Genomic DNA, 14,024 nt, shown 5'->3' on the forward strand with positions numbered 1-14,024 from the left:
CGTCGTTTTATGAAAGCTGAAAGTTATGCATGCTCCAACAGTAGATAAGCAAAAGCAACTATGGGGGTTTGGATAGTGGTAGCTTTAGGAGTTAGGAGATTTCAAGAGTCAAGACCCTAACCTACCTATAGTTTAATCGTCTAAGTATAACGCGTTTTTCTAATATTTTCCTCAGCATAATATCTCAAATCATATCCCCAATTGTTAGACCTTTAGCTTCGTGGTAACCTTTCGCTAGATTCTCCTTTAAAGTTTGGTTTGTAACGGTGTTTTTCGAATGGTTGCCCCGAAACTAATGAACTAACAAATGGGAACATCATTTCTCAATATTAATGGAAATACACCCAATATTTGGACGGTTTAGGGTCTGGACTCTTGAGACATTATTATCATCATTAACACAAACCACACAGGTCTCCTCTTAGAATGAGAGCGATTATCTTTAGTCCACCACGCTGGCCTAATTGGCAGACTTCACACATGTAAAGAATTAAGAAAATTCCTAGGTGCAGATTCCTCACAATGTTTTTTCTTCACCGTATGAGACGCGTGATATTTAATTTCTCAAAATGCACATAACTGGAAAGTTGTAGATGTTCTACCCCCACCGAATCGAGGGCAGAGGTCTTATGCATTGGGCTATCACAGGCTTCTATTGACATGGGCAAGCATCTTGAGACATGCTACCTACCAAAGCCGCACTAATCTATGGTAAGAGCACTGAGCTGACAAACTTTCAGATTAGATTAAAGAGGAAGATCTGGCAACCACGTGCCTACTCCATACATCAACAAGTGTCATGTCAGAAATTGCAGTTACGCTTGACAACTCAACGTAGTTACGTGTGTTACGGTCGAGTATCAAACTGAATGAGAGATAGGCATATCAAAAGGTTGATTCCGATGACGATGATGACAAAGCGTAAAGAGTTTAAGGAAACGACACGAGTATTGTCAAGCGTGGAGGTTTTAATAAAAAGTTAAGGCGTCATGGTAGATGGTGAGTTTTTTGCGCTTTGTATGTAAAATCGAGGTACGTGAGAATTCGCATGGTAGGTACTTGCGTAATTTACGAGTAACACTAATCATGTAGGTACATATTCGTATATAATACAACCTGGGTTCGATTCCTGGACCGATTGAGGTTTTCTTAATTGGTCCAGTTCTGGCTGGTGACAATGACAATGAAAAACTAACGAATTCAAGCGAGATTTCACTCTGAAGCATCCTGAACAGGCTACTACAACTAAAAGTCAAAATATTTTGGTTTTTAACAAGTTAGCTTTTCATTAAGAATACCTGATTTAAGGTGATGTAGCAGTCTAGATGGCAATAAACCAGCTTAAGCCAACGAGACTAGATCTGAGACTATTTAGAAAACAAAACATTTTTAACGGCCTCCGTGGCGCAGTGGTATGCACCGTGGACTTGTATGACGGAGGTCTTGGGTACGATCCCCGGCTAGGTCGATTGAGGTTTTCTTAATTGGTCCAGGTCTGGCTGGTGGGAGGCTTCAGACGTGGCTAGTTACGATATCGTGTAGAAACCGAAAGGGGTGTGGATTGAATCATCACATACCACAAGGTGAGAATGCAGTCAAGGGCTAACTTGTAAAGAATAAAAAAAAGGTCATGGAAAAACTAGATGTACCTAACTTAGTTCATTTACTTAACTTCACATGGAGCCTATATACAAATAACTAGTTAATACGGATCACCTCGAGCGGCGGCTGGTCTTTAATACATAATTATACCATGATCGGGCAGTAGGAAACATTAGTTCAGCCAACTTTCGAGTGCGATGTCAGAATTCACCCCGGCCGGTCAATTAGAGTGTCATGTCGGTATCTTGGGCGGGATCGTTTCCTTGGCACTAGTACGAGGGCCGGCATCAAAAATATATAGGGCATCTGTTATTCATTTGATAAGAAATAAATTATTGAAAATATTCACATACCAAATTTTGACGTGACAACGTCTTATAATTCGATTAAGCCAGATGCAGACCCGCGCTTTAGGGTTGCACACTTCTTTTACAAGAAATAAAGAATATCTTGCTCTTTATTTTGAAAAATTCAGTATTTTCTGACGTTGTCACTATCGTCAGTAAACCGACTTTACAGACAACCAATTTTTTTGGTTGCACAGGGCTATCACGGCTCAGTAGATTATTAGATTTTGTATATTTTTAGAAAACGCAAAGGTTGCCTCTTATCACACTGTAACTGTAGGTTTACCAGATATAAACAGTTAAGTTATGTTATTTTATATACCCTCATCAGTTATTTAGTCCTCTGATATGTCAAATGAAAGCTTATTTTATGCTTAATTTAACTGCATTAAACTGCCTTTAATCTAGTTGATGGTTTCCTGGATTTTGTATGAAAAATGTGTCTGGCCGCAATCTAACTAAGCACTTTGCAATGTGTCACTGTGAATATTATCTATCATTTGTTTTATATCATTTATTAATAACAGATGAACCTATATATTTCTAATGCCGGATCTTGGACTATACGGGCAACGTGAGCAAGGAAGCGTTCCATTAACATAGGCTTACTATGCAGATTGGTGCGTAATGAATTATTTATATCAAATATGAATATTTAACTTGGTTATTACGTTCTATGGCTTATTTAACTAGACTCGGCTTGCTCGTTCATTGCTGTGAAATTGTATTATGACAATTTTGGTTCATGTTTCTTAAGTAAAGTAGTGAACAGTGCATTTTAAAGATGCAAAAAATACTGACTACTCTGTAGACTCATATAAAGGATGTATTAGAGAAAATCCAGTCTGTTCAATTTGTAGGTACATCTAGTGCGTAAGCAAAGTTCAAGTTTTTTTCTTTAATGTACGATGACGTCAAACAACTGAAGCTTCCTTACATTAAATGTGACATTTTTTTAATACATGAACTATAAACATATACGCATAAATACCAAAGATTATATAAGTAATTTTGTTTGAACGCCCATACATCTAACGATCATCATGTACCTACGACGTCATTAGTTCGCACCATTTTGTATGGGGCGTTTTTCAGGATCCGTGGCAGTCCCGCAAATCTGACACTTTAAATCCCTGTAGCTCCGAAAGTAATGAACGCAGATACCCTGTTACTTTTACAAAATTACTTTACTATTAGCATACTCTTAATATATACAATTTTAAAAAATGGTCATCAATTTCGAGAATAAGAATGGCGGTTTAGCTGCAATCAAAATTACAAATAGCAGGTATATATGAGAGGATTTTGTCAAAGAGTTATCAAAACCGATAAAATGATCCACCTATATTTGTTCTTTTTGAATCCATTAATAACCTTTTATCTAATCCTAAAACGTATTACAGGACATAAAGTGAATCCACACAATATTTCAAATCCAAACCGGACTCGTCGATCTACGACAAAAATCTCCCGAGGATTTACAAGAGGCATGTTTTCCTTCATAAATAAAACCGCTTTGTTATCTCCGCATTATGCGATGCATGTAACTGTGAGCTTTTAATCTTTTCCCCTCCGCAGAATAATGCATGTCTCACTTTAACATCTTGCGACGTGGCTGAACAATGCCTACGATATCCGATACGAAGTTGATTGACAAATGCGGAACGTTGGATCCGTTGCTTTCTACTATGGTCCACGTTAACCCCGCGTACCTACTCCATTTTCACGACATGCCTGTTATAATGAGAGCATGCAAGAACCAGACATACCTTGTTGACAATTTGTCAGACCATATTCCTACTGTAGTGTAGTGTATTTCAACAGCCTAGACTGTCAATAGATTGCACTTGGGTGCTACAGTAGTGAGTAGTGCGTGTAACTAAGCGTGTTCAAGGCAGAGGAAGTAATTAACTGATCATCAGAGAGTACGCAAACATTACACCTACCATAGGTTTTTTATATTGTCTACAAGTTAGCCCTTGACTGCAACTTCACTTGATGGTAAATGATGATGCAATCTAAGTTGCATATTTTTTGCAGTAGGTATATTCTTTTTATATATATACAATGAATGTTAGTTAGCCCTTAACTGTGATCACACCTGAAGTGTCGATGCAGTCTAAGAGGGCCAACTTGGAAAAGCTACAAGTTTATTTTAACCATCTGACGTGGTTTCTACGCGCCAAACAATTAAACGGTTTAGTACGGTATCGTACTGTATATTAATCGCTTGGTGGTACTTCGGCCGTGGCTAGTACTAGTAGCCCAGCGATTTAGCGTTCCGGTACTATGTCGTGTAGAAACCGAGAGGGGTGTGTATTTTCATTCTACTTCAAATAAGTTAGCCCGCTTCCATCTTAGATTGCATCATAACTTACCATGATTGCAGTCAAGTGATAACTTGTTAAGAATAAAAAAAAAGTGGTATGTCTGGCTATCATAGGCTGTTAGTCCATATTCATCAGGGAGAAACAATTTTTTGATACGTGACATGATTGACTGGTGTAGAATAACTTTCTCCAGCTCACGGACAGTATTACCCATGGCCATGGTTAGGCAATTTTCATAACATGCTCGCGTGGGCTTAACCGGGAAAGTTTATCTTTTTAATATTCAATGTGATTAACTTTTCCAAGCTATGAATTTATAAATTTAGCTTAAGCTCTTGATTTACTAAGTCGGAAGTTCTTGCCTTGTGTTTGGGATATGAGCCTAATTTTTATTAAAAAATTTATAAATTTGATTTTTGTTATAAATAGCGAATTAAATTACTAATGTACATTTCGCAATCCGCAATGTATAACAAAAATCAGATCTTTAATATCTTAATTACAACAGCTACAGCATTGAAAAAAACTGATTCAAGAAAGAGAAATTTGTAAAATCCGAAAAAAATAGGCTACTTTTCATCCAGGAAAAGTTCATGGTTTCCGCGAGGTTTGAGAAAAACTGAATTCCACGCGGACGAAGTCGCGGGCGTCCGCTAGTTAGTTAATAATATATGTAGCATGATTCTTGCCAGTTAAACTGACGACTGAAGCCATTTTGCTGAAAAGAATCAAATGTTAGAACCGTAATATCAAATCAATGAAAAGGTATCACTGGTAAAGGGGACCACTCATAATAATTTTGTAGAAACTTGTAATATTTATAGTACTGGGCCGTCATGTTAGCTTGCATAAGCAGTGTATGCTCGCGGACTTATCGGCACATTTATGTCCCCTTAAAGTTAATTGTTCCATAAACTTAATATACTAATTACGCAATCTGCAGTACTTAAAAGTAATGCTCACGTTTCGCTTTCGTATCGCTGGGCCACGAAATCGATTTACAAGCGACAACCTATTTATCTTTATCTATAAAAAAAAATACAACATTATCACATGAACTTTTTCAAAACGATTAATGTACAGCATACATTCTCACAGTCAAAAATCAGCGATAAATGTAAAAGATCAAAAACCACCTATGAGTGTGTAAATTAAAACAGTAAACCACCATGCCAACTATTTATGTCGAACTAACGAGTAGCTAGCAGCAGTGGCATTGTGCAGATAGCAGCTTATAGCTATTCCACATGTTAAGAATTAGAATGCTTTCAATATTTTCTCTATGTTCATTTAAAGCCAAATATGCACCGGCTCTCAATGAAATAATTATATTACATTAAGAGCTGGTGCATATTTGGCGCGACCCAGCGTAATGCATATGTCACTTTCAATCTAATTAAATTTCTGGCATAACTTAAAAACTAACAAAAATTATGTTATCAAAATTGCTACTATTTAACCTGTAGTTCGAATATGTTATAACAAATTAAAACAAATCGAGTAATAATAAAAAAAAAAGTATTTTTATTTAAATAGACTATACTTAGAAGAATAATTTACAATGTACCTCCTCCATAATTCTAGTCAAGTAGGTATCTATACTCTTTATCTCTTTATCTCTATAATAAATAAAGCTGAAGAGTTTGTTTGTTTGATTGATTGAACGCGCTAATCTCAGGAATTACTGGTCCAATTTGAAAAATTGTTTCAGTGTTAGATAGCCCATTTATCGAGGAATGCTATAGGCTATATATTATCTCCGTTTTCCTACGGGAACGGGAACTACGCGGGTAAAACCGCGCGGCGTCAGCTAGTCTAATAATAAACCGCCTGAAATAATTCCGCGTGTGGCAGCGCGACACTTAATGTGCGTGCAGCATTACCCGACAACTCCGTGGCCCCGCGTTTACGCTTACGTTATCGAGGAAACAATCCCGCCCCAGATAAAGACATGTCACACAAATTCAACGCGCTGGGGTAAATTCTGACATCGTGGTAGAAAGTTGGCGGAACCGATGGCTTCCTATTAGTCAATTACACGTTTCGAGTATCGGACGCGGGTATTTCACTCATAAATCGCATGACGTTAAAGTATGGCATACATTACTCTATGGCAATGAGTGTTCATTACTCTATGGTTCGGAAGACTTATTCAGACGGTTCTCAGTTAACATTATTCATACTCAAAGAGTCTATTATCTAACACCAGCACACGATCGCGAGAAAAGATGTTTTATTTGGATATTTTTTCGTTATTTCCGATATTCCTGATAAAGTAGATATGTTGTTTTAGACCTTGAAGTTAAAACCGCATTAAAATGCGTGGAATACGAATAGATCAGAGGTTTTTTTTTATTATTCTTTACAAGTTAGCCCTTGACTACAATCTCACCTGATGGTAAGTGATGATGCAGTTTAAGATGGAAGAGGGCTAACTTGTTTCCCTTTCGGTTTCTATACGGCATCGTACCGGAACGCTAAATCGCTTGGCGGTACATCTAGGGTGGTAACTAGCCAGTGGAAGCCTCCCACCAGCCAGACCTGGACGAATTAAGAAAATCTCAATCTGCCCAGCCGGGGATCGAACCCAGGACCTCCGTTTTGTAAATCCACCGCGCATACCACTGCGCCTCGTTATAGTTCTCGTCTATTATTGCTAAAAAAATTGACAAAAACAAAAGTTTTCGTCTATTATTGATAAAACTATTCGGTTTTCTATTTCAAATAACAAAATCATACAAATTGCCTATAAAAGGAATTCGTATGGCTTCAGCAGTCACGTTTGTTATTAAATTCCTCAGGTTAACAAGTTTATAAACGAAGTGCTAAAACGTGCAAAAGCTGCGTGACGTTAACAAATGACGTGAAATTCGTCACGTTATTTCACCAATACTCGTGAATCACTTATTTCTCTCTTATGATAGGCGTCCACTATCCGCATCCTACGTAGCGGACTCATCGCATCAAACGGATCGTAGTATTCTTTGGAAAGTCATACAAGTGCGTCCACTGATCCGCATGGTACCGATCGCACGAATCTTCCATAAAATTAAAAATTCGTTTGACGCGATGCGTACGATGCGGATATGTGGACGCCGATCCTAATAAACCTAACCAGAATAATTATTCTGTTCGAACATTGACTTTCAATTTCTTAAAATGCACATAATTGAAAAGTTTGAGGTGCATTCCCCAGACCGGACGCGAACCTAGGTACGCTTTCCGAATCGAAGGCAGAGGTCATATCCACTGGGCTATCACAGCTCTATGACACGAGATAACAATGGGGATGATGACTAGGTTTGAATATATTGATTTTTATGATACATTCGGGTAAATAAGGTAAATGTTAACTAATTTATACATAAGAAGCAAAGATTATCTGGATATTTGCAAATAAATGAGATAATAAAATTTCAAAATCTATTAAAAATCTTTTGTCGTAATTAGATGAACATTCATACAGTTTAAGCTTCCTTACATTAAATGTGACATTTTTTAATACATGAACTAAAAACTTAAACGCACAAATAACAGAGATATTAGTAATTTTGTTTGAACGCCCATACAAATCTAACGATCATTACATTGACTACGACGTCATTAGTTCGTGCCATTTTGTATGGGGCGTTTTTCAGGGATCCGCGGCAGCGCCGCAAATCTGACCCTTTAAATCCCTGTAGCTCCGAAAGTAATGATCGCAGATACCCCGTTACTTTTACGAAATTGCTTTACTATTAGCATACTCTTAATTTATACGCAATTAAAAAAAACTGTCATCCCTATTGTATTTTTTTGAATATTTTATAAATATTTAGACATCTATTAGCACAAACTCTCAATTACTTAATGCGCAGCAGCCACAAAGGGACTGTACGTGCGAATATAATAATTCAATTGAACAAAGGGGGCCGATCGGCGCGATAACGTGCAACAAAGCGCTCTCTACGAGTCAGCGCTAATTAAGGCCATCGCTGCATCGCTGTTCACTGAAAGCCTTCGTTAGGAGTACTAGGACATATAGAGGGTGCTCGGGAGTAGATCCCATAACTCTGGGGTTACTTATATTCTTTATTAAAAAAATAATTAAAAATGTTCAAAGCACATGTGATCTCTAATTTTGATATTTTCAGAGTAATTAAGTAAATAATATTTCTTTTGTAAATACATCTTAAAATGTGTCCCTTAGGTATACGCATCTTTATAATTATGACGTAGTCAAACTTTAAAATTTTAAAATGCAAGGATATAACTAACTCTAGGGTTATATTCTATAAGGAAAATTAATTAAAAATGTTCAAAAACATTGTTCTAAAATAAATATTTTCGAAGTAGGTAAATAATATCTGTAAATAGATCTTAAAATGTGTATCTTATACGCATCTTTATAATTATGAAGTAGGATAGTAGGAATTATTTGAATTATTTTGTATGGACACATGAAATTTTTATTTTTTTGTTAAAAACATATTAGTTATACAGTTCGGCTCCTTTAAGTGGACTTGTCAACACCTACTCCCGAGCAACCTGTATACATACAACAATCTAATCTAACGTAGTTTTAACTTGTTGACATGATTTTTCCCGTATTCAGATTGGTTTGTATTCCCGAATCCGTGCCCTGGTCAGTCATGAATTTAGCTAGAATATTGAATTTTACGTCAGAAACCGTCTTCTCTCCTGGATCAAAGAAAAATCATTCAATTGACTTCAAGACAAATCAGCGAGGAATTACAAAGAATTACGGAGAATTCATGTTTATTTTTGTTGTTATGTTCTAAATAGAATAGTATACATGAATGTGCAAATGCGGTCTTATTTCTTTTAGCAATTTCTGCCAGACAACCTTAGAATACAGGAAATTTTTGAACCTTTTAGCAATATTCATTTAACTTACCGCTTTGAATGTATTATGATCTGTTATTTGTTACGACAATCTATAGCTTGGAAACATCTTTCGTAACACTCCCGATGTTGCGCGCGGAGCGGGGGGCGTGTAGCGATGAATGAAAAACCATCGACTGATGCACGTCTTTTTCCCGCACGTACGATTTCACACCCGCGCAGTCTTTCCGCCCGTCGCCCGCATATCATGGAAGTGTTATCAACGAACTTGCCAGACTATAAGACAATACGCCACACAATTATAGTTGAAAATATTCGATGGTTTATCCCCAGTTTTACTTCTCATATTTTGTAAACAATCGAACCGATTTTGATGTAACATATCAAAGAATAACACCAGGTTTCACATAAAAAACCGCATCTTAAACGTTTCAACCGCGTGGGGATAAAATATAGCCTATAGCTACTCAACAGTGAAAGATTTTATCAAATCGGTTCAATAGTTTCAGAACCTATTTAACACAAACAAACAAACAAACAAACAAACACACAATCAAATCATTCCTCTTAATATTATGGCAAATTATTTGATAAAAAAATTATTACCTACTTATGGACTGGCTAAATGCAAAAAAAAATTAAAGCTTTTTTTTATACTTTTTTATTTAGCAGGTCCCACCGTAATTACCTTACCGGAAATCTTACAATACAAATAATCCAAAATGGGTGCATAACTGCAAACAACGCCAAATTGAGTAAACCAACTGTCTGATTTAGGTATTTGATTAAGAACATAATAATATGCTGCAGTGAGCATGTTACATTTAGATCGTGTATCATTTTACGTGCAATTCTTACATGCATTTCACTCATGCCGATGCTATCGGTACACAGGTTCTGTTGCTCTTTATATAATTTATGCATAGGATACAAAAAGTAACTGCAATATAGTTGCATAACAATAGTAGGCCTAGCATGCCTAGCAGGCCTAGTATGCCTCAACGACATAATCTCGTGAAGAGAAGACCTTGTCGACCGATCAGAGTTCAATAGGCTAGTTGATTCTTTTTTTAAACGGTCTTAAATTGTCATCATACAGTGTTTTTATATAAAATAGGTAATTGTTAAATTAGTTTTCCTATGAAATCCTTAACTTTTATTTTTATTAATTAACAACGACACATTTCGTACCCTTATTCCATATACGAAATTAATATTGTTTATATTTAAAGTTTGGATGGAGTCAACTACCCTATTGTATTCAATTCCAGCGCTATTGTTCGACATAATTGTCTCGAAATATGCCGTGGTTAAATAAATATCTACGGCTTATATAAAAAACAACGCCATGCTATGGAAAATGAAGAATTAGTTGATTCTGCTACCGTTCAATGACAAAGTAATATGATGTCCCAAAACAAGCATTTTATATTTCAGCAGGCTTTAGATTGGGGTTCCCACTACGACGGACTGACAGATTTGTCAGAATCCGGACACCGGACAGAGGTGTTCACATTAAACCGAATCCTACAAGAAAATCGTATAGGCAAGTACTCACCTCAGTTGAATTTGGACCTGTGCGGGTAAAAATACACAGCCAGCAAATTTCGCGGGCTGTGTAATTTTACCCGTATAAATTGCCTCATATATATTGTCAGCCTCCATGGCTCAGTGGATTTACAAGACAGAGGTTCCGGGTTCGATCCCCGACTGGGCCAATTGAGGTTTTCTTAATTGGCCTCTTCCATCATAGTTTGCATCATCGCTTACCATCAAGTGAGATTGTAGTCAAAGGCGAACTTGTAAAGAATAAAAAAAATTATATAAATTGTACAGCCAAATTGTACGTCAGTTTCACTGGTCCGGTTGGGAAAAAAAACTTTCACTTTTTTGGTTGGGACCAATGAAAAATGTAGTGAAAGCGGGGAAAAATGTATCTTTGAGAGGTCCTGTTATAGGTGAACGGTAAAGTAACGCAAAAATATATGTGACGGAAACATTTTTCTTTAAGAGTTCTAAACAAAAGTCCACGACAGCACAATATATCTGTCTGCCGCTACCTAAATAAGTACATTGTTTATTACAAGTATTTAATGTTGCACAAATTTGCTAATAATAAATATATTAAGAGATACCAAAGTTTTAAAACAACTCCGGAACGAAATAATGCTCAAATAACTACACACGCATTTATGCTGGAAGTGCGCATACCACGCCACTCAGCCATCCTCGGACAAAGTCGCGGACCACAGCTAGTCCTAATAAGGAGTAGCTTTGACGGCCTCCGTATTGCAGTGGTATGCGCGGTGGATTTACAAGACGGAGGTCCTGGGTCCGATCCCCAGCTGGGCCGATTGAGGTTTTCTTAATTGATCCAAGCCTGGCTGGTGGAAGGCTTCGGCCGTAGCTAGTTATGACCCTACCAACAAAGATGTACCGCCAAGAAATTTATCGTTTCGGTACCATGTCGCGTAGAAACCGAAAGGGGTGTGGATTTTCATCCTACTAACAAGTTAGCCCGCTTCCATCTTAGATTGCATCATCACTTGCCATCAACTGAGATTGCAGTCAAGGGCTAACTTGTAAAGAAAAAAAAAAACATAATTTGCTTTTAATGAATATTATCTTGGTTTTAAAATAACACCGGAACAAAATAATATTCAAATAACTACACACGCATTTATGCCGGTAATGTATTGGCTGGAGTATACAGCTCTATTAGACACTGTATACTCCAGCACGACTCACAGCCAGTTTCTTCATGTAAAGCTAAAGTTAAAAGTAACTAAACTAACCTAACATTAAAAGTAGCAAATAGTAAAGAAGACTTTATTATTCCGTGATTAAGACTGTCACTTTTGCTTTATGACGTTATTTTGACTGTTACTTCGATGAAGAAACTGGCAGGTGTCAGCTAGTACTCAATATAGAGTAGTTCCACTGACCTGATGTTCGTTCAGCTTGCGCATGAGCTCGTGGTAGGGCGCCGCGCGCGCCGCGCCCAGCGCCGGCGGCGGCAGGCGGCCCTCCATGCTGTGCAGCCAGCGCCGCAGGCAACGCAGCTCGTGCGCCGGGTCTGTGTGACAAGCAAAAAATCAAAAAGTGAAAATTCATTTATTTCAATTAGGCTTAGTTTACAAGCACTTTTGAAAGGTCAAGATTATGTCATAATTTAATTTAATCTAATGGTGGTAATAGTCGAAAACTTAAAACTAAAGTTACGAGGGTTCCAAATGTTACAAGATTACATTACTATCTGTTGCAGTAAGGACGAGAAATCTGTATTTATTGTTCCTTTTGAATGTGACTTCATAATTATATTTATATCCATACTAAATAATACAAAAATGAAAGTGTGTGTGTGTCTCTCCGTTTTTCACGGCAAAACGGAGCGACGAATTGACGTGATTTTTCAAGAGATAGTTGAAAGGATGGAGTGACATAGACTACTTTTTGTGTCTTTCTAAAAGACTGTTTGTGAAAAAAAAAAACGGTGCATCATTTTTTTTAAATAATCCGCCCCCAACCCTTAAAAAGAGGAGGTGAAATTTTATTTATATAAAATTTCTTTCAAGGTCTTTTAAGGTAAAGTAGGGGTAGGGTTAAAATGCACATACGTCAAAACGAAGCTTTACCAGGTCCGCTAATATAAGTATATTATGTATTATATTCTTTACTAGCGGACGCCCGCGACTTCGTCCACTTTGAGTTCAGTTTTTCACAAACCCCGCGGGAACCATGGATTTTTCCGGGATGAATATATGTCAATCTAAAGTAAAATCTGTTTCCATTCCAAATTTCAGTCAAATTGCTTCAATAGCCGCAGCGTAAAAGGAGGAACAAACATACACACCTACACACAAACATTCGCCTTTATAATATTAGTGGTGATTAGTGTGATTGTAGGTATTTGTGTAACATTTTACGCCACTTGCTGATGTCCTTAAGTTTTCCTAAACCGTAGGTTGCCTAGAAGAAATCGCTACTTAGCGATAAGGCCGCCTTTTGTAAGCTGATCTCTTCGTATGTTTTTATTTCTCTTGTTTTTGTCATTAATGATGTGATTAATGGTGTGATGAAAATAAATTATATGAATCTATAATCTATTATAATTTTATTTATTGAGGTCGGAGGCTGAGTTCATATCACGGCTCGATAAATTTTATTAATATGTAGTATTGATGTATTTATTTATTGGGATAGATTGAGAAAGCAGAACCCGTGTAACGGGAATATGCGAGGTGAAAGAAGAAGAAGATGTATTTATTCAACATATTTTTTTTAATGAAAAATTTGCTCTTGACTGAGTCAACGTGGCGTCCACCCGTGATCCATCTGTCAACGACCAAAGGACGCCTAGCGAGGAGGCGGTGCGGGTCGGATCCCGGGTTTCATCAATCAGATGAATTAATAGAGACGATTAGCTTTGCTTTAAGGAGCTGTCCATTTCAAAAAGTGGATGCATATTGACTGATGTTATTGATTATGTTGATGACTTGACTATTGATAGGGATTAGTATTGCCAACTATAATAATAAATTTATCCGGTGCATAACGTTACAGTCATAATAGCATACTAGTGTTGCCAACTATAAAGCTAAGTTTTAATGACCAAGGAATCCGTCACCATGAGACCACTGATACACTGATATTTCAGTCATTCAGTAGTTTTATATCGAAATATAATGAACCTGGGGATTTCAATGTGATATTATCGATTTTGATGTGCTATTTTAGAAACTCATCACTGGCACCTTGTATCACCTATTATTATACACCTATAATAGTGTTGTATAATATTATTACCTGATGATTCGAAAGTGCTTGTAAACTAAGCCAAATTGAATTATATGAATTTTGACTTTGACTTAAGACTATCCTTGTCCCTCAAACTAATCTC

The 14,024-nt window shown here is 37.0% G+C and overlaps 1 protein-coding gene across 2 annotated transcripts in view; it reads right to left on the reverse strand.

Annotated features, from left to right (window-relative positions):
• The window catches only part of LOC112046846 (klarsicht protein), a 326,360-nt gene that overhangs the window by 193,614 nt on the left and 118,722 nt on the right, over positions 1-14,024 (reverse strand). For both annotated transcript variants that reach the window (XM_052888461.1, XM_052888459.1), the window contains one exon: positions 12,070-12,200. In XM_052888461.1, the coding sequence (XP_052744421.1) occupies positions 12,070-12,200 (131 nt within the window). The remainder of the gene's footprint in view (positions 1-12,069; positions 12,201-14,024) is intronic.

Source organism: Bicyclus anynana, chromosome 22 (assembly GCF_947172395.1).
Source record: "Bicyclus anynana chromosome 22, ilBicAnyn1.1, whole genome shotgun sequence".
Taxonomy (NCBI): domain Eukaryota; kingdom Metazoa; phylum Arthropoda; class Insecta; order Lepidoptera; family Nymphalidae; genus Bicyclus; species Bicyclus anynana.